This window comes from Macrobrachium rosenbergii, chromosome 44 (genome assembly GCF_040412425.1).
Source record: "Macrobrachium rosenbergii isolate ZJJX-2024 chromosome 44, ASM4041242v1, whole genome shotgun sequence".
Lineage (NCBI taxonomy): Eukaryota > Metazoa > Arthropoda > Malacostraca > Decapoda > Palaemonidae > Macrobrachium > Macrobrachium rosenbergii.
In genome coordinates, this window is record NC_089784.1 from 45,612,684 (window position 1) to 45,631,314 (window position 18,631).

Consider the following 18,631-nt stretch of genomic DNA (forward strand, 5'->3'; position numbering starts at 1 on the left):
TTTTTGTTTGTTGTTCTTGTACAGGGCAAGGTTCCATGTTTATCAATTCCAAATATAGGCATTTTATACCTAAATTTTTATCTAATTAATTTATTAGTTTAATTGTTACCTAGATATTGAAAGAGGATGGTGGGTTAGTACTGAACTAAAGTAAGAAGAATACTGTAATGAGGAATGTCTAGTGGGATTATTTTGTGGAAGTTGAATAAAACTGAAAAATAATCAGAAGAAGGAAGAAGTTCCAAAATCTATCTACCAAGTTTAATTAGCAGAGTGTGATATCCACTTGAAAAAGAAAAAGTACTTTTGAAAATTGTACCTGTTTTTTGTTGTAAATCTTCCTGCATATGCAATTTGAATTCTGATCTGTTCTACTACAGCTTTTGACCTGGTGACATCAAGTTAATGCCTCAAAAATTACCAGCTATTACAAGGGATCCAAAGCTTACTTATAAATACTTGTAAATTATTCAAAATCATTCAAAATCATAAGTCAAGTTCTAAATTTGGATGATTACAGTTTCCAGATGGTGTAAGTATGGTTATTAGCAACTTGTAGAAAAGACGGTGGATCCAGTTAGCATATCTTTGTGTTGTTAGGACCTAATGGCATAAAAAAAAAAAAAAAAAGCATAGCTGACCCGGTTGGACTGTCTATATTAACCTGTCTTCCCCACCAGGTGGCATTAGATGTTTGTGTTCTTGTCAGGGCAGGTTTCCATATCATTAGTCAATTCCAAATACTCAATTTTATCGTAAAAATATCTCATTATTTGGAATAAATCTTACCTACATTGAAAGAGGATGGTGGGTTAGTACTGAACTAAAGAAGAAGAAGAAGAAGAAGAAGAAGAAGAAGAAGAAGAAGAAGAAGAAGAAGAAGAAGCAAATTAAAGTTTCATTTAAAAGAGAAAAAGCTTCTAAACATTCATACCTGGTGTAAGCTTCCTGGTATGAACTGCCATCAGACGGTGGATCCACAGCAGGGTGTAATGCCCTCATAGTACTACCACCAGACGGTGGATCCATAGCAGGGTGTAATGACCTCATAGCACTACCACCAGACGGTGGATCCATAGCAGGGTGTAATGCCCTCATAGCACTACCACCAGATGGTGGATCCATAGCAGGGTGTAATGCCCTCATAGCACTACCACCAGATAGTGGATCCATAGCAGGGTGTAATGCCCTCATAGTACTACCAACAGATGGTGGATCCATAGCAGGGTGTAATGCCCTCATAGCACTACCAACAGATGGTGGATCCATAGCAGGGTGTAATGCCCTCATAGTACTACCACCAGATGGTGGATCCATAGCAGGGTGTAATGCCCTCATAGCACTACCACCAGACGGTGGATCCATAGCAGGGTGTAATGCCCTCGTAGTACTACCACCAGATGGTGGATCCATAGCAGGGTGTAACACCCTCATAGCACTACCACCAGACGGTGGATCCATAGCAGGGTGTAATGCCCTCATAGTACTACCATCAGACGGTGGATCCATAGCAGGGTGTAATGACCTCATAGCACTACCACCAGATGGTGGATCCATAGCAGGGTGTAATGCCCTATTAATACGACCACCAGACGGTGGATCCATAGCAGGGTGTAATGCCCTCATAGCACTACCACCAGACGGTGGATCCACAGCAGGGTGTAATGCCCTCATAGTACAACCACCAGACGGTGGATCCAAAGCAGGGTGTAATGCGCTCATAGCACTACCACCAGACGGATCCACAGCAGGGTGTAATGCCCTCATAGTACTACCACCAGACGGTGGATCCAAAGCAGGGTGTAATGCCCTCATAGCACTACCACCAGACGGTGGATCCAAAGCAGGGTGTAATGCCCTCATAGCACTACCACCAGATGGTGGATCCATAGCAGGGTGTAATGCCCTCATAGTACTACCACCAGATGGTGGATCCATAGCAGGGTGTAATGCCCTCATAGCACTACCACCAGACGGTGGATCCATAGCAGGGTGTAATGCCCTCATAGTACTACCACCAGACGGTGGATCCATAGCAGAGTGTAATGCCCTCATAGCACTACCACCAGATGGTGGATCCATGGCAGGGTGTAATGCCCTCATAGCACTACCACCAGATGGTGGATCCACAGCAGGGTGTAATGCGCTCATAGCACTACCACCAGACGGTGGATCCATAGCAGGGTGTAATGCCCTTATAGTACTACCACCAGATGGTGGATCCATAGCAGGGTGTAATGCCCTCATAGCACTACCACCAGACGGTGGATCCGTAGCAGGGTGTAATGCCCTCATAGTACTACCACCAGATGGTGGATCCATAGCAGAGTGTAATGCCCTCATAGCACTACCACCAGACGGTGGATCCATAGCAGGGTGTAATGCCCTCATAGCACTACCACCAGACGGTGGATCCATAGCAGGGTGTAATGCCCTCATAGCACTACCACCAGACGGTGGATCCATAGCAGGGTGTAATGCCCTCATAGTACTACCAGCAGACGGTGGATCCATAGCAGGGTGTAATGCCCCCATAGCACTACCACCAGACGGTGGATCCACAGCAGGGTGTAATGCTCTCGTAGTGAGACTTGTCAGACAAACTTTACAGGGGGAAATAACTATTTCATCCTGTGCCACTCTATTTCATAGAGTACCGGTGACTCCTATGCCAGGGACAAAAGCCCACAACAACAGTCCCAACTACAGACAATTACCTTCAATGTTTACCTTCGTGCTCCCTGAATACTGGTTAGTTAGTTAGTTATAAATGATTTGTTTAACCAGACCTCTGAACTCTTTTAAGGTTCTTCTAATATCGGGATTTCCAAACTACTAACAACAGGAGAGAAAGGAAGATTACTCTTTTATTTGGTTCAGGAGAAAACTGTCCAGTACTGCGACAAAAGGACTATGGCCTTTATAATTCTCATGCGTAAAATTTCAATGTCCAGCAAATAATGCGAGGCAAATACTGCGTTACACCTCCACTGAGCGGCATTGAGAAATTTATTTAGCAAAACATTCTCAAAGAAATTAAGACATGCTTACAGCATGGACATCATGAGGCACAACTTTCAACAATGGTAAAAAATCAGGATTCAACCTTGCACGTGCTGATTTAATTAAGCAACAGAAAAAAAGCATAGCTTTCAAAGACATGTAAGTATTAGGCCTCGTAAAAACAGAATAAATTCTTAACTCCTCCCCTTAAAGGTTTAAGTCTCTCCAAGTAAATTCTTAGAGCTCTCACTGGACACAGCAAAGCTTCGTCTTCATTGCCTACTATAGAAGTTAAATTAGGCACTGTCACAAATCTGGGAAGGGTTTTTTGTTTTGATGTTTTTAGCCCTAAACAATGAGAGAAAAGATAGGCAGTCGCCCTCTTGAAAGAAGCCCACAAAACCAGACAGGCCTTAAAGCTCACTAATACACTTAGCCATAGCAAGAGGCAAGAGAAAAACTGTCTTCAACATTAAGTTCTTATGGGAAGTTTCAGCCAAAGGCTCAAATGGTGGGAACGACAAGTATCTAAGGACTACATCTGAATTCCATCCTAAGCCATGATAAGATGATTTTGGAGTTTCCAGCTCAAAAGATCAGAGCACCTCTTTCAAATCTATATCATGAGCGATATTCACGTTAGTATGTTGCAAAACTGAAGACAACAAAAGAGTGATATCCTTAACTGACAAAACAGACAATTGCTTTGCATACCAAAGATGCCAGAACTTAATCAGGTTATCTACAGAGGTACGGGTAATGGAAATCCCTCGGGACAAAAAACCAAGGTCGATAAATTAACCATGGTTGTTGATACAGTAACAGTGGAGGACCTTCTGGATTTAAGGATTGATTCCCTAGCTGCTCTCAAAAAGTGTCTAGCACGTAGAGACTGTCTGAGATGATCTTTCCTGAAGGTAGAGAACGAGGTACATCCACCACCAGGAGAGGTAGCTTGGATAAACATTAACTTTGGGACCACCAAGGAGCTATCAACAATATCCTTTTCCTCCGTAGAACACAACTTATTGATTACCTTCCTCAAAACTTCAAGTGGGGGAAAAGTGTAAAGGTCTACTGTATATTCGACCACTCTGGAAGAAATGCATTGACTGCCTATACTTGAGGATCCTGGCATGGAGAGCTGTAAACCGAGTTTTGTATTCTAGGTCATTGCTAAGCAAATCAATTTTTGGGGCTCCCCAAAGGCTTCACAACCTCTGGCAGATTTGTGGGTGGAGAGATCACTCTGATGGAAGTAATTGCCCTTTCCTGCAAAGTTGGTCTGTGATAATGTTTCTTCTCAGGATAAACTGTGGTAAAAGATGTTCCTGGATTCTGCACAGAGGAGACAGTTCTCTGCCAGCCTGAACAACGATCTCAATTTTGTGCCTCCTTGTCTCCTTATAGAAGACAGAGAAGTTGAACTGTAAGAGTAGACTGCAACTGTCTTGGCTCTGACTAGGTGTTCCAGTTGCATAAGGCCTTTCCACACTGCCTAAAGCTCTAGGCTATTGATATGCATCTTGCATTCCTCTACCGTCCAACTCTGACATTTTAATGTTTCCCAGAATGGCTCCACAATCTGATACTGGTGCATCTGTCCCAAGAGTTCTTAGGCAGGCCATAATGGCAAACTTCTCTATAGACCATGTGGCCCAAAAGAACGAGTCATTTCTTGGTTGGAAGCTTTCTTAGGGGTTAAATTTCTCTTAGTAGAGATAAAAAAGTGTCTGCTCATTTCTTCGTCGGAAAGGCCAGAAAAGAGTCAATCTTCATCCCTACATAAATAATCGACTGGGTGGAAGAAGAGTAGACTTTTTAACATTGATCAGAATGCCAGAAATCGAGGATAGCTGCAGAAGAAAATCCTTCAACCTCAAGATTGCCTGAAATGAGTTGGTGAGGACCAACTAGTTCTCCAAGTACAGGACCATTCAAATTCCATGCAAGTGACTCCATCCCGCTAATGGAGCCAACACACGAGTAAACACCTGTAGGGCCGTGCTCAGACCAAAACACAAGAGCTTTGAATTGGAAGACCTTCCCATCAAAGACAAAATGTAGATACTTCTTTGATTGAGGACGGACTGGGCTGTGTAGTATATGTCCTGCATACTGACAGAAATCCTCCAGTCTCCCTTCTAGATAGCTGCCAGATCCGAACTGGATGATCCCATCAAAAACAGGAGTCAGCCAAACGAACCTGTTGGGACTAGAAACGTCTGATACTGGTCCCCAGGCTACAAGGCCTTGGGAACGAGAAAAAGATGATTATAAAAATCAGGAGACTTGCCTAAACTGGCTTGATTAGTCTCCTTGCATAACAACCGTACGATCTCCTGCAAAACTTGGAATTTCTCTGTGATGATGGTAAACAGGGAAGGATGTCAGTGATGCAAACAGAGGAGATTTAACAAAAGTTAAGACATTATCCCTTCCTAAGAACCTTCACCACCAAAGGTTCTGCTCTGAAGCTTTGCCAGATTCCCAAAAAGCTCTGTAGACAGTCTCCTACTGTACCTTGAAGGCTCAAACCTTCAGATATGGTTACCTTTACGATTTTTTCCCTTATAACGAGACTTGACTGCTTCAAAAGGGCTTACTAGTATTGGAAGAACAGAAAGACGACTTGGGTCAACATACTGCATGAAACTAAAGAGCAGAACAGGCCACTGGAGTAGGTGTAAGACACTTGAAAGAAGACATCAAAGACTGAGTTAAGAATCTCTACTCTCCTGACTCAAAACATCTTCAGCAATGGCCTTAAATACTTCAGGATTAAGGAAATGCTGATGAGGAGCATCAAAAACAGCTATTGGCCATTATGCTGGAGCTACTTTACGAGACAAATGTGAACATAATTGTTCTCATTTCTTTAAAACTGAATTAGTAAACATGACAATTCTCCCAAAGTGTCTGAAATATTCCTATCAAAGCAAAGTAAATATTCCATCAAGAACCATTTCTCTTTTAAGACTAATGTGTTGTTTTGCCTGGAGCAGTAAATGAAAAATTGTACTAAGCACAGGTTCTGCAAAGGAAAGGCCTTCAATAGAGAGAAAAGCTGATTTCAATAGCGCTCCTGCCTCACCATTAGGCCAAATTATCTTACCAGTTTCCTTTCATTGGGTCAAGCAACTTGAAAATACTGGCATCTTGAACAGCAGAAGGATGAAGATCTGGCAAGGCTTTCATTTGATAAGCAGCAGCTTTCTGTGGTTTAGAGAAAGGGAACTGAACCAATTGCAGTCAAATAACCTGCTTTAAAGGATAAAGCTTTCAATATCACCTCAAAAAGCACATTAACAGAATCTGATACAGTGACCCCTTGTTTATTGCTGGAGAAAGGTTCCAAGACCGGCAGCGATAATTGAAATTCCGCAAAGTACGAACAGCATATTTATTTATTTAATGTGTACAGTATTTGGACTTTTTAAAACCCTCCCTGTACTCTTAACAACCCACCATTTACTCTATTAATAACAGGGACAACTGTTAAGCAATATGACTTCAGTAGGTAAGTTTACAGTACCATATAACAGGGGCTAATTTACTGTGGTAAAGTAGCTATAGTATATGACGTGATAGGCAAGCTTTAAATTTTAAAGAATACAGTATACTACAGTAATAATATATACAGTAATACAATACAGTATCATGTTACTGTACTGAATTACATGTAATACAGTACAGTAACACTCAAGATTAAAAAAAAAAATAAAGATTGTTACTGTACTCACCACAAAAGAAGTTGAAGTAAAACTTGAATGAAGATGGTGATGAATTTGCTGCACAGTAAAAATGATGAAGATGAAGGTGAAGATGACTTTTACTGCGCAGTCAAAGATTGTATTTTACGTCTCTTCAGACGGTGGTGCCATTTCCTGGGGCACCTCTTCCACTTCTTCCGCAGTTTCCGAAGGTGTAACCGTAGTAGCAGCAGCAGGAACTGGCTCTTTTTCGCGAGGCTGCAAAAACATTGTGATTGGAAGTTGCTGCTGCTGCTGCTTTTTCCGGTTGAAGAGCATCTTGTACGGGGCCATGACGACATCGACCATGTTGCAGAATTGAACCGATCAAACCATATTGTCGTCCTATTCCTGCGACCACTCTTGCAGTTCCTTAGCCAGGTTGCAGAGCCCGGTGAGCCGTTCCAAAGTCAAGCCAGTTTGGGAGACAACTTCTGTTTCTTGCTGCGCTGCTGCTGCTTCTTCGCTCGCCAACTTCAACTCTTCGAGGTCTTCGTCAGTTAGCGGTTGGGAGTGGCAGTCTAGAAGTTCGTCGACGTTGCCCATGGTCATGTATGCAAAGCCCTCACCTCCAAGGATCGCAGCCAACTGCACAGCTTTCTGTACTGCCGAGTATTGGATTTCGGCAGGTGTAAATCCTTTGTCGTCGTAAACCACCTCGGGCCACAACTTCTTCCAGCTGGCGTTAATGGTGGCAGGCTTCACTTCTTCCAATGCCTTGTGGATATTTTGGAGGCACGTAGCAATTGTGTACTGCCGCCAGCACGCCTTCAAGTTGAAATCGTCGTCTTCTCGGGCGGCATCCACGGAAGCAACCAGGTTCGCCAGGGCATTCCTCGTGTATAGGGCCTTGAACGCCCTAATAACTGGTCCATTGGTTGAATAAGTGACGTTGTGTTGGGCGGTAGGAGCTCAACCTGAACCCCCGAATACGACAGATCAGTAGCATAGCCACCAGCATTATCCATAATGAGAAGGACTTTGAATGGCATGCCCTTTTCTGCTAGATACACCTTCACTTGCGGGATAAAACACTGGTGGAACTAGTCAAAGGTCAGCATCTTCATTATCCAGGCCTTTGGATTGTGCATCCAATGTACGGGTAGCAGATTCTTGTTTTTGTTTTTTAAAGCCCTTGGGTTTTTAGACTTGTAAATAAGTCCTGGCTTTAATAAAAATCCCGCACACGATCCTTGTATGCTTTAAAGCCAGAGGCTTTTGCTTCCTCTTTGAACAGGAAAGTTTGTGAGGGCATTCTTGTCCAAAACAAGCCCGTCTCGTCCATATTAAAAACTTGTTCGGGCTGATATTTACCTCCAGAGATAATCTTCTTGAAGGTTTCATTGACGTATGTTTCAGCAGTGACCGTGTCAGCTGAAGCAGCCTCGCCATGCAAGGAAGCGCTTTTTAGGCCGTAGCATTTCTGAAACTTTGCAAACCACCCTTTGCTAGCAGAAAATTGCAGTTTCTTATGTGGTGAATGACTGGATGTCTCTGGTTGCAGATCATCTACATCTTCTGCTTCTTTACGCTCGCCAGTCGTCCTCTGGTTCCTTAGCGGCGAAGGTCTCGTACAGGGCTCCTAGCCTTTGTTTGGATAATGTTCGTATCCAAGACTACGTTCTTCTTTCGGCAGTCAGCCATCCACACGGCCAAAGCAGCTTCCATACGGATGATAGTTTTATTACGAGCCGTAACCACTCTCTTCGCCGACTTGTTAAAGGTGATGGCAGCTGTCTTCCTAATCTTCGCCTCATCCTTGTAGATGTAGCAAATGGTGGATTCGTTCATGCCAAAATGGCAGGCTACAGCCGCGAACTTTCTCCCTTCCTTCAACATATCAAGAAGTTTCACCTTTTCAGCGATCGTCATCATTCTTCGATGGCGTTTAGGCTCAGTACCAGCCTTGGAAGAAGCAGCACGCTTGGGAGCCATTGCAGGGGGTGAAAATTGGAGCAAAGTTCAACAAAAACCACAAAAATAATCACGCAGCACAGCGTAAAGAAAACCGTTCGGTGAGAAAGCCTGAAGTGAAGTGGCCGCGAGAGAGAGACAAGGGGAGATGCTGCGGGTTCTGAGCATCAGTCTAAGCACCAATCACAGGCCCGATTAGAAATCGGGAGGATGTGATTTGTCGTCTCCCTCCCATGCGCCAATCACAGCCCGTGTTACAACGGACTTAGTCACCGAGATGGTACGCTTTGTGTTTCCCCAACAATGGAACACGCGGTACTGAACTGTATAGGCATCACTTTCCAGATGGTTTTTTTTTTTTTTTTTTTTTTTTTGTCGTAGGAGTTACAAGTGCAAAATGTGTTTTTTTGCTATTTTACGCTTTTGTTGTTGTTGTTAGACTAGGAAATACTATTTATTATTATTTTAATGGATTTAATGAGAAATTTTGGGTGTTCATATATTGCGATTTTTCTCCAAAAAATCTGTGCTATATTCTCCATTAATATACATTAAAAACTCCACGAAGTCATGAATTCATGATAATTGAATCGCCAAGTAGTGAGGGGTCACTGTAACTTTAAACTCTTAGTTGCCTGCACAGGAGCTGAGGTGGAAGCAAAAGCAATCGCCCATCAACCGGTGAATCTTCAGTAAAAAGGTGGGGGTAAAGCGAAGCAGAGTGATCTAACAAGCACTTACTCCAGTGGAGAATCATCTGAATCACAGTTGATAACCATCAAGTCTCATGGAAGGACCAGGGCAGCAGAAACTGGTAAACCCTCAGGGGATGATACAGTAACAAACCTGGGCCTAACAGCAATGATACCACAAGATGAGGAAGGGAAACAGCAGGCAGCTGGGAGGAAGCCGGTGACTTGCAACAAGGCTGGGAGGGAGACTGTTGATCGAGAGAAGGAAGATGGTTTTCCACAGACATCACCATGGTAGATGATTCACTTGCCTCGTGCTTTCACAACAAATCAAAGAGACGAAAGCTTTGACTCAGAGACGATCCAGCTGAGGTAACAGCAGGAGCCATCTGTATATCACAAGAAGCGACGGAGGGGGAAGGGCCACTAGTACAAATAGGTACTATTTGTAGACAAAGGTGAGAATATGAGGTGAAAGAGGTTAGGATCAAGTTAGAGGGGGAGGGTTAACATCAGAAATGGAAGCAAGAAATGATGGTGCTGGGCAAATAACATACTGAACAACAGAAGAACTGACACGCTGTTCAGAAACAACTGAAGAAAGTGGAATACTATGTATAAAATCCCTAGATGACTCAACAAGATCACATACATTACTCTCAATCTTGCCCGATGATAATGCTTGAGTTGGCTGGTGCAAGCACATAACTCCCAAATAAATCTTTTGGAGAAGGAATTGTGATCTTTAACATTTACTCAGTTAAGTGTCTAACTGACAATAGCAGCAAACTAATATCATGAAGTTTACCTGTTCATTTCCGTTGAACCATAGAGGGAGCATTGGAGGGCAGAGCAGGAGTGACAAAGGAATCAGGCCTGTTGGGCAATGGAGGAGTGAGAGAAAGGGCAAAGATGGCAGAATAAGGAATAGATGGAGTAGGCGTTTAACCCTTACGGGATGGGCTAATTATATATCGTGCACACCCCCAGACTGGGCAAACTCTAAGGTTGGTCAATTTAAGAAAAAAAGAAAAAAGAAAAACACATCAATGGATAGTGGAATATATGCAAATGCACATGGTGTGTGTAAGAAAAAATTCTAAGAGAGTTTTCCTACCTTCCATGGGGATTGAAAGTGACCATTTACAACCCTGTGCAGGGCCTCTTTTACAAAACGCTCATAAATTTTACCCAGTTGTACATATTTTTTCTAATAATTTATTTAATTTTATTTTGTAAAATTATAATTACACCTCAAACAATATCATAGCAAATAAGAACTAAAATCAGTAATAAATTCTGGGTATATCTGTTGTAAAATATTTATGTAAATTTACTGAGATCAGGAAATGCAGTAACTTTTTTGGAGGTATACATGTTTTTTCTAATATTTCTTTGCACTCTTCTTTGCAAAATTACAATTACAACTGACATCATATCATAGTAGTTAAGATCCAAAACCAACAGCAATCCCTGTGTATATTTATGAGCAAAACAAGTAAAGATTTCATGGGAGAGAGTGGAGCAAGACATCGTCCCATCAAGTCAAGAACAATACTGATCTCCCTGAGATGCACACTGACTGTGCTGAGCAGAGTCTGAAGTTGCCACCAGTCATTCACGGGCCACTGAAGTGATAGAAACTCTTTCCCGCTTGGAACAGCCAAATTGTATGGCGAGTAATATTAATACTGATATGAGGATTCCTGTCCATCACCCAAAACCTATTATAGATCATCATATAAGGATTCCCATCCATTAACGGTTAAGGCAGGACTTGACTAATTGCCTATGTAACCTACCAGCCTCTTACATCTTCCAATACTTCACAAAACTATTCACTCTCCTACCACATCATTCCTTACATTCTTCACGAGAGGAAAATTAACCATTACCCCTACATGAAGCACACACCTCCTGTCTATCAAGGTTAACAGAATACATTCAGTTCAAGCAAACTCATTCCTACATAGCCTAATGTTTCTCTCTGCTTGCCACAGATGACCTAGCTCAAAAGACAAAATAAACACAATACCATACAGGAAAAATACATCCAGATTTATTCAAAATTATTACAGACAAATCACACCATGTGAATAAGGACATGATAGGAAGAATTCTGATAACACAACATTCTAATACCACCTGGAGGGGAAGACAGGTGGTTATAGACTACCAAACTGGGTCAGCCACAAGTTTTTTTTTTTTCTTTTTTACACTGACAGCACCTAATGGCACAAAGATATAAGCTAACTTTAACACTAAGTGAGGTTCATTCCAAATAATTTTGTACAAGTAACATTAAAAATTATTATATCACAAATTACCTTGCTGTGAATACAGTATATACTGGACTGCAGTTCCTAATTTGCTATCTTCTGTTGGTTCATAGTCTTATAGAGGAAATTAAATTTCTCTAAACTGTAATCTGGTCTTAAGAGCATTTTCATTCCACTAGATTACACAATTGTAGAATGTTTTTATGCTCATAATGCAGACCATACAGACTGGTTGGCCAGCTGGCTTAAGTCAAAGCAGTCACTAGGTGAGGAGTGCCTTTATTTACTACTCCCATAACCACATTTTTCAAGTACCCATAGGCCCCCCTGTTAGTGCAGTTAAAGGTGAATTTAATGTACAGTAAACCTCCCGTATTCGGGGTCTCATTGATTCACAGACTCACATATTCAGGGATTTCTCTTTGGAACGTATCTACCCATTATCCGCAGAAAATTCGTCCATTCACGGTATTTTTCACTGAGAAATATTCACTAAATGCTGTATTTTCATCTCATTTTCATGACTAAATGCACTTTTTGTGATAAAACTATTAAAATACTCAGGTAATGCTCGAGTTACAATGATTCGATTAAGCAATGGGGTAAGCAATTAATACCGATACAACATTATTATTTATAATCCAGCAGTGAGAGAGACCAAATTACAATAGACAACTTTTCCTCCATCTCTTTATCCCATCTTCTAGTTAAAAAAGTAAAAGAGAATGATAAAATTATTGTTAGTAACGTTATACTCATGTAAATGCGTAGAGCCATAAACAACCGACCAAGAAACTCGTTTTACTTATAACCAAATCGGATAACAACAGCCGTTTACCTGGTATTTCAACCATCGTATGGTAATAAACAATTACCGTAAGTTATGGCACAAATGCCATTAAGTAGAATAGGACTGATATATTTTTTTTTTGCATTATATCCTTATTCGGTATGGATAAAAGATCACCAAGGAAATATATTGCTAAATTTAAGCTGCAAGTTGTAGCTGAAGCTGAGAAAACAATGTTCAAGCTGCTAATGACTATACTGTAAATTATCGTGCATCGGCAACATGGATGAAACTCATTCATAATTAAAATGGGAGAGAAAGTATTTTAATCAAAATTACCGGGCGTAAAAAACACATTACTGCTATCTTTATGCCAATAAACGATAAATAAGGTTGTATTATGATGAAATAAAGTGATAACAGCGGAATCTTGAATTTTTTTTACACAAAACAAATGGCCCCAAACGGCTATCGTCATCTATTAACGAAAATAAGATAAATTAATTTCACAACAAGACGTATTTTAGTTATATTTCGACTTTAAAACACTTTGTATAACGAAAAATAACCTTGCCCCTTATAAATAAAGTATCTTGACTAGAGATTCATTTACGCTAACTAGAACCAAGAAAAGTGCTCAGAACCGAGTTAAATGCAGCGAAATAAACACTGCTTAAACACTTCCAAACCAAAACACTGATTGCTATGATCGCAATTTATAATACAAAAGCAGTATGAGAATATATACAATATGATTGGATACAGTAAATTAAGGCATAACATTTTAAAAGATCCATGGAAAAGATGCACATTCGTTATGTTGACATTTGTATAATACGATATGTGAATATAGAGTAGCATATAATGTAGGCTACGCTACTGTGTATGTATACAATATACGATAGTGTAGGCTAGGTTAATTCTAGTTTGTTATTCAGTTTCACTTTGTACTGAATTATCATAAGTCAATCTGCATGAACTTCCAGAATTAGCTATTAATAATTACTACATGTGTATGTATAGAGTATACTTTATAATGTAGGCTGGGCTAATATATATGTGTATATATATATATATACATGGTACTGAACACCCTAGTGTAGGCTAGGCTATATTCGAGATATGTCTTTTCCAACAAACGATGGGTTTTTGGAGCCCAACCCCATCGTAAGCAGGATAATATCTGGTATATGCATTTTTTTTTTTTTTTTTTTTTTGTATTTTGAACTATCAAAAGAGGCATTCTACGCGTTTTAAGTATTCGTGGTGTGTGTATGTGGGGGGGGGTACGCATCCCCCATGAATACGGGAGGTTTACTGTATAGAGGATGGAGAGGACAAGTCGAAGATTGGCTTGTGGTGTGTGGAGAAGTGAACTATCTGGGAATAGAGATAAGAATGAGGTTAAAAGGAAAAGCTTTAGAAGTAACAGAAGGAATAGATAGAGATGAACTTACGATAAAGAGGGTTCAAAGACAGTCCTGTCCAAACGAGATGAAACGTATTTAAAAGATACGCTGATGGAAAATTACAGTAAAATGAAAAAATATTTTAAAACAGAAAGAGAAAAGAGTGAAAAGATGAGATTTTAAAATTAGGTATGAAAGGGCAGAGTCAGAGTGTAGTCGAGCGATAGGGAAAAGCATGCTTGAAGGGGAAGCAAAAGGTTTTCATGTACTAGAACAAGCAAATTTCACAGAAAATAAAAAACAAATGGTGTTAGCAGCTTGTGGTCATGGAAAATTGGAATATAAAACAGTGTCAAAGATAATGAAAAGAATATTTGAGGGATTAGGGAATAAAGAGGAGGGAGAATGGTTGGGATCAGAAGGCTATGCAAATTTTGGGAGAAGGAGGGAAAACCAAAGATAGCGGGGAAAAGTGAATCGAGGTAGAGGTGGAAGAAATCCTATAAAGAGAGAAGAGAAAGTTACACTGTGTGCAATATGCAAATCAGAATGGCACTGGGCTACAGATTGTCCTCATAATTTTTAAAATAAGAAGAAATCAGAAACTGGACAAGAAGAAAAAGTTTATATAGAAGTTTTGTAAAACAGAGGAAGAATCTTGGGAAGAGGCTGATGCACTTGTAGACATAGGATGTAACTCAACAGTTCGTGGGGAATTGTGACTAGCATGCATTGTCGTGGGTTTGAATCAGGAAGAGTTGAGGAGAACGAATGATACTAAGAAACAGTCTAATAAAGTATTTAATTTTGGTGAGTCATCATACAAGTCGAAAGGAGTAATGGAAAGACTAATGATACTGAAAAACAAAAAGTTTTATTTGAAGACAAATTTTGCAGGGTGATGTACCCTGGTTAAATGGTAGGACAACCATGAGTGAAATGGGTATGACTACAAATTTAAAAGAGAATTGTGGTAAAATAAAAGCATTATGGGAATTGAAGGTAAAATTAATAGAAGACAAACAGGGCCACTTAAAAATATCAATTTTGAGGAGAAAGATAGAAGAAAAATTGTTACTGGAGGGATGGAAGAGAAGGAGTCTAAGGGAAATTAAAGGTGCAATGATGAAGTTACACATCTACAATTTGGTCATGGAAGTGGAGATAAAATATGGATGCACTGTGGAGTGATGGTTTGAGAGGGGAAAGAAAAATTGGAAATAAAAAAGTTACTCAGACTTAACTGCAAGTTGTGAGATATGTAAAAGATACAAAAGAAACCCAGCTAAACCAGTAGTGGGATTTTCTTGGAGTAAAACATTTAATGGAGTTGTAGCAATAAATGTGGGAGAGATAGAAGAGAGAAAATTCTTGGTAATGGTTGATATGGCAACGAGGTATCATCGGACTTTTAGGATAAAAGACAAGAAACCAGAAACTATTATAAAAACAATTTCTGATGGGTGGTTTCTTCAAAATGAAAAAGTAAGGAGGATGGCAGAAAGATGGAATATTAAAGTATTAGCCACAGCATCAGAATCTCCATGGAGCAAATGGATTGTGTGAAAAGATGGTAGGCATAATCAAAGAAAGCTTAAGAAAGATGAAAGATGGTGAGGAAGTAGATTGGTCCACAACACAACCAATTAAGATGGTGGTTTCTCCCCAACTAATTAGTATTTGGGAAAAACCCTTCTTTCTCAAATTTAATGAGAGAAGAAAGTTCAAATCCTGCAAGCAGAGAGAAAGGAATGGAAGAAAAGCATAGTAAGGGATACACTGAATGCAATGAATCCCGTGCATCAACAGAAGGGAATATACTGTAGATAGGCAGGAAGGGAAGGTTATGATAATGGGCTGGAGAAGGAACGCATATATGGAAGAGACTACAGAAAGAGATTTGGCAGAGGAAACACTGGAAGATGATGGGAAAGTGAGGTAATAGAAGAGATACCCAAATTCAAAACGGGGAACAGAGTTAAGAGCTGTAAACAAAAATACAGGATTGGTAGAAGAGTGAACTATATAAAGTCTTGCAAGAAAAAGATCAAGCAACTCTTGGGCTAATTCGTACAATGTATAAAACTCACAGTCAGATGACAAGGGATGGGTTAACTTAAGAGATTATAATCAAGTAGAAAAAAATTGAAGATGAAGAGGTTTTGCTATGATTTGAAAATAGAAGTGTAACTGAAGCTAAAAAAATAAAAAAGAACTGCAAAGTTGGAGAGAAAACAAGTTAAATGAGGTGGTAAATGACACTGGACAAAAAGCTAGATCTACAAGATGGATATGTAAAGAAAGATTGGTAGCTAGAGGTTTTGAAGAAATGGCCAGATGGTAAAAATATGCTCCTACATGCAATGGCGAAATTTTAAAATTTTGTTTGACAGTAATAAAACTAAAAGACTGGAATTTTTATACGTTACTGTAAAAACTGCCTATCTACAAGGTGACGAAATACAACGAGAAGTATACTTAAAACCACCTAGTGAAGGTGGTTGGAGTGGATTATGGAAACTGAAGAAAACTGTTTATGGACTCAAGGATGCAGCAAAGGCATGGTATTGTAAGGTGGTAAAATTGGTGGAGGAGCTTAAAGGCGAGAGAAGCAGATTAGAACCTAATATATTCTTTTGAAGGAAAGACAATATATTGAATGGTATTTTATGTACACATGTAGATGATTTTTTGCTATGGAGGAACTGAAGGATTTTTAAAGGAAACAATTAGAAAATTGAAAGGGAAATTGCAAGAACAACAAGAAAGTAAAAGTTTTAAGTAAATAGGAGTAATAGTAGAGCATAAAGAAAATGGAAATTATCTTAATCAGTGGCAATATATAAATTATATGAGAACCAGAAGCTAGAAGATTTACAAATAATAGAGTATTAGGACAAAATGAGTTAACAAAATATCAATCAGTGGTAGGACAGTTGAATTGGGTATCACTACATACTGTGCCAGAAATATCATACAATAAGTAAAGCTTTTCAAGAATGAACGGCTCGATATGAAAAAGCTGACTAAAATAGTGATAAAACTAAGATCATAATGGGAGAAATGATAATAAGCAAGTTAGAAGAAGAAAAGATTTATTGGGAAGTCTATGCAGATGCTTCATTTGGGAATACTAAAGATGGTCATACACAATTAGGATATGTGATATTTTTGACAGATGGTAAGAGAAGTCCCATATGGTGGAAATCCAGAAGAGTAGCAAAGTCCACCATTGAAGCAGAAACTCTGAGTATGTGGGAGGCCACGGAAGGATCGATATATTTCAAACATTTGTGGGAGGAGATAATACGAGGGAGAAAACTAGAAGCATTGGTTAAAACTGATAGTAAAACCCTAATGACTGCAATAAAATCAAGTACTGGAGTAAGTAGTAAGAAATTAAACATTGATATTGCAGCAATAAGAGAAACAATAGAATCTGGAGAAATAAAGGAGATGGGATGGATAAAGCATCAAATAGCTGATGTATTGACTAAAGCTGGAGTTTCAAGGGAAAATATTAGAAATTACGTAGAGGGTAAAGATTTGGAGAATAATGGAGATTAGGATAAGACGAGGTTGGAGGGGAGGGAGGAGATAAGTGTGATTATATCTTAGTTTTAGAAGTTTAATCACTATTTAATTTTTATTTTCAGCATTAGTAAAATGGTATGGGCATTACAAAATGTATAAAAAGTATGTTTAATTTTATAAGATGTTTTATAGCAAAACATTCTTTATGATTAAAACTATCCATTCGTGGTGTGGCGTCATAGGACAACAAACGTTAGGAGGGAGCAAAAGGCAAATAAATGCAGGCGGGAGCATTGAAAAGGCTGAGGTGCAGTCGAGAGAGCTCTCTGATGGTTAGGTTCTTAATTTTGGGTTGTAAGTCTGTTTTGTGTTTTTTTGTAGTCGTAAGCTGGATTATATTATAAAAGAACAACATGAACAGGTGGGTGGATTGCATAATTGTAGCATTTTAGGATGGGTTAGGCTAGAAAAACTTTTAATATCAAGGGTAAAAGGACATAAAACATGTAGTTGAAAATTACCGGGAAGTGTTAAGAACTTTCATAGATTTGCAAGGACCATCAAGTCACATTCCCAGATTCTCAACAGGCTCACTCAAATGATTTAATCTTCAATTAGAGGCACAAATTAAGAGTTGTAAAGTTCAAATTTGACAGTTATTTGGGAAGAGACCAAAGATAATTGGAGGAAAAGCCTATAGCAAAAAACAATGCACCTATGGACAACAGATGTTGCTAGGAACCTTTAGCACATCTACAGTGCCACACACAACATTCTATGGTAACCAAGAATGGCCATTATGCGTCCAGTGCTGCCTCTAATATACAACATGAGGCATAGGAGGGGGTAGCTGTAGCCAGATGACAGTTTACCTGCTATAGCATCTGTACTAGAAGGTACCAACAAGTAAAGTTCTCATTTAAAAAAAAAAATACAAAAACATCTACTACTAGAGAAATTTAGGTTTATACAATGAAACCATTCTCAGTTTAGTCTATCATGAATAGAGTAATACCTCAAACTTAAATGAGGTTGGGTTCCACAACCCCCTCGTGTAAGGTGAGGATTCGCGCAAGTTTGCTATGGTCACTAAAAATGCTATTACATACGCTATGTGCTTATTTCTAGAGTTTAAGCCCTAAATATGACAAAATCATGCCCCCAAAGCACTTTATTTTCATCTAAAAGTTAGCTTAATACCCTACTGTAATTCGTATTTCATGAGAGAGAGAGAGAGAGAGAGAGAGAGAGAGAGAGA

The 18,631-nt window shown here is 39.5% G+C and overlaps 2 protein-coding genes across 5 annotated transcripts in view; both read right to left on the reverse strand.

The window, feature by feature from the left end:
• tws (protein phosphatase 2 regulatory subunit tws) overlaps window positions 1-18,631 on the reverse strand; it is a 214,005-nt gene that overhangs the window by 42,580 nt on the left and 152,794 nt on the right. The window lies entirely within an intron of this gene.
• On the reverse strand, window positions 790-18,589 carry LOC136829211 (atrophin-1-like). Its single transcript, XM_067087515.1, has 2 exons — window positions 6,747-18,589; window positions 790-6,219 (listed from the first exon to the last, which is right to left on the reverse strand). The coding sequence occupies exon 2, from the start codon at window positions 2,533-2,535 to the stop codon at window positions 790-792; it is 1,746 nt and encodes a 581-aa protein (XP_066943616.1). The 5' UTR covers window positions 2,536-6,219; window positions 6,747-18,589.